This window comes from Octopus bimaculoides, chromosome 13 (genome assembly GCF_001194135.2).
Source record: "Octopus bimaculoides isolate UCB-OBI-ISO-001 chromosome 13, ASM119413v2, whole genome shotgun sequence".
NCBI classification, from domain to species: Eukaryota; Metazoa; Mollusca; class Cephalopoda; order Octopoda; family Octopodidae; genus Octopus; species Octopus bimaculoides.
The window spans coordinates 29361814-29365116 of record NC_068993.1 but is presented as its reverse complement, the minus strand read 5'-3'; the positions used below and the strand labels follow the sequence as shown (position 1 = coordinate 29365116).

The 3303-nt window shown below is 42.2% G+C and overlaps 1 protein-coding gene across 1 annotated transcript in view; it reads right to left on the bottom strand.

Annotated features, from left to right (window-relative positions):
• LOC106870161 (uncharacterized) overlaps positions 1-2548 on the bottom strand; it is a 299949-nt gene extending 297401 nt beyond the window's left edge. Inside the window, exon 1 of the mRNA XM_052972248.1 lies at positions 2224-2548. Coding sequence (XP_052828208.1) covers positions 2224-2548 — 325 coding nt within the window. The remainder of the gene's footprint in view (positions 1-2223) is intronic.
• Between the last annotated feature and the right edge of the window lie 755 nt (positions 2549-3303).

Sequence of the window (3303 nt, the reverse complement as noted above, 5' to 3'; positions counted from 1 at the left end):
AGCTGAGTCAGGCAGCTTCTTCCTGGTTGGAAACCATTTTGGGTGTCAGGCAGCAAGTCATTTTCTTCAAGGAAGGCGATTAGTTTTCTTCTGACTATTCGTTCCATGACCTTGCTGATGTGCGAGGTCAGAGAAATAGGTCTGTAGTTCTTGGCCTTCGCTCTGTTACCTCCTTTATGAATAGAGCATATTTTACCCTCCTTCAGTTTTCTTGGAAGTTTGCCAGTTGCAAGGAAGCTCTGAAAGAGGGGCTGCAGTGGTCTTTCTAGGACTCGCTTACATACTTTTAGAAGGATTGCTGGGAATCCATCAGGGCCAGTAGCTGAGTTTGGGTTCATTTCATCTATAGCCCTTATTACATCGTCTTCCATTATATTGATGTAGTCGATCATCATTGCCTCTGTTTTTATATCTGCAGTGGTAAAAAAAATTCAGTTGGATTGCTGATTTGAAAGTGCCCTAGAGGTGGAGTGAAAATAGTTTTGAATTGCTCATTTAGTATTTCATTTCTCCTCATTGGGTTTCCTGTGAGTGTACCATCTTTTTCGAGGAGTGGCCCTATCCTGCAGTGCACTGAAGCTGTTTCTTTGGCAAACTTGTAGAAAACTCTGAGGTTAGATTCTTTGTCTGCTCTTTCTTTTTCATGGGAGAGTTGCAGATTTTTTTCAATCTCCAGCAGTTGTATTTTCATGCGGGACTTTTCACTGCTTTCAATTTGTTTGTTTAGACGATTTGAAACATTTGTACAGTTTCATAAGAATTTTCCTCTCCCTGGCAATTTTGTTCTTGTGTACAGTGGTCTTTCTCTCCGGGACACATTTGTAGCATATGACTTGCATTACAGACATGAATTGTTGAAGTTTCATGTCGATGTCCGTGAGGAGAGACATTTAGGCCAGTTTTGTTTGAGGATCTCTTTCTCAATTTGTTTCCAGTTTGCCTTATGGAAGTTCAAGCTGAAAAGATTATGAGAGTTTTCTTTTGGTCCGTACATGGTCAGCTCTACCATGTTGCGATCAAAGAGTAGTGTCGGTGTCACTTTCACATTATGGATGAGATCCATATTATTTGTGAAGCAGAGATCCAGTATGCTACCTGCCCTGGCTGGTTGGAGTACTATTTGTTCCATGTACAAAGTGTTTATGAGGTTCAGGAGGGACTTCACCTGTCCTTGTTCGTATCGCGTCATTCCTGGGAGAGAAAGGCCCTCAGGCCATCTGACATTGGGCAGATTGAAGTCTCCCATAAGAAGTACACTTATGTGTTGTTCTAATGTGACTAGAACTTCTATTTTTCTTAGGCAGTCTTCAAACTTGCCTACATGATTTGGAGCATCTAGAGGGCTATATGTAGCATATATAACTACACCGAGTTGTCTTATATTTACAGTTAGTGTGTCACATACTGAATTTGAGTGTGACAAAAGAACGTGGGGTGTGAGGTCTTCGTAGATGTACATAGCAACTCCACCATGACTCCTTTCTTTCCTGTCGGTCTGTAATACAACATACTGTGGTATGTGTATTTCTGCATTTGCTATATCTGATTTCAGGTGTGTCTCCGTAAGTGCTATGCATAAGGCTTGATTGCATGCAACAAGGTCTCTCAAGAAAGGTATTTTTGTCCTGTTGCTAAGTGTTAACACTCCTTTGATGTTCAGTAAGAGCACCGACGTGATGTGTGTGTTGTTACCAGTGGTGCCCACCTTGGGTCTATTTACTGTGGTGGTCTTGTGTATTGGGGACAGTCCCATCTGTGAGATTGTAGCCAGGTCAGTTGCTGCACCATCTTTTGTGCCATGCACAAAAAAGATTGTTGTTCAGCAGCTGCCCTTTCAACAACATGTTGATAGGTCTGGTTTGTAGCACGCACTACTTCTGCGTACCTCTGTTTTGGGGCAGGTGATGTGTAGTCCTTTCCTTTTGGCAGGTGGTTTCCACCCTGTTTCATGTTTATGTGGCAGGGTCTTTGGTGTGCAAAACGGCAGCCTGCACCTTCCTCTCCGTGCCAGCAGACACCTTTCAAGTAGAATTTGCATATTCGTGTGTGCTGTCTCTTTTTATCCTTTTTGTTATATGGGTAGTCAGGTTTGCTTCTTTCTTTGGATGTTTCGTCTATTATTTTTGTTTTAGTTTTTCCTTCTTTTAGTTGTTCTTTCTTGGCTCTTTCACCTCCATGGTTTTCCGTTTTGATGGTGGTAGGGGCACTTGCACTTGGGCTTACTTTCCAGGTAGGTTTCTCGCTTGAATCTTCTTCTTTGTTTTTTTGAGTGTCTACCATTTGGGGTGACATCTGCATCCGTGCCTCCATCCTTATCATCTTTGCTGTGTTCATTATCTAAGATGGCATCAAGGGTGCTGATATGGGATCGTATGAGAGCATAGGAACGTGTAAACTCCTGCTTCTTTTGTTCTATCTGTGCTAATGTTCTGGTGTAACCATTACTCTTCAGCACAGCAGTGATTATGTTGTTTGGGTTATCTCCTTCAGCACAGCGCCAGGCTCTCAAAAACAATGCCAATTCCATGCTCCTCCAGGTTCTGGACATTCTTATGGATATTTTATTTATTTATCTATCTATTTATTTATTTATTTTAAATTTTAACAGTGTGATGGAGGGTAGTGAAGAAATAGAGAAAGAAAGTGTGTCTGTATACTTAGAGAGACTGAGCGGCTGAGAGAAGAGAGGAAGAGAGAGAGAGAATGTACGTGTCTATATATTTAGGAAGATTGAGAGGCTGAGAGAAGTGAAAACACAAGAGGCGTGATGGAGAGAAAGAGAGAGTGTGTGTGTCTATGTATTTATAGAGAAAAAGAGAAAACAGTAGAAGAGAGACTAAGGGTCTGAGAGAAGAATTGTGGGATGATGGAGTGAAGTAAAGAGATAGATAGAGAGAGAGTGTCTACACATTATGCATAATAGAAGCTTAGTTACTTTACGTCGCAATAATTAATTTTCTATTTGAACAGCCATGCTTCATGGCAGTGAAACATGGGCCGTGACTGCTGAGGACATGCGTAGGCTCGCAAGGAATGAAGCCAGTATGCTCCGATGGATGTGTAATGTCAGTGTGCATACTAGACAGAGTGTCAGTACCTTGAGAGAAAAGTTGAACTTACGAAGCATCAGTTGTAGTGTGCAAGAGAGACGACTGCGCTGGTGTGGTCATGTAGCGAGAATGGATGAGGATAGCTGTGTGAAAAAGTGCCACACCTTAACAGTTGAGGGAACCTGTGGAAGAGGTAGGCCCAGGAAGACCTGGGATGAGGTGGTAAGGCACGATCTTCAAACATTGGGCCTCA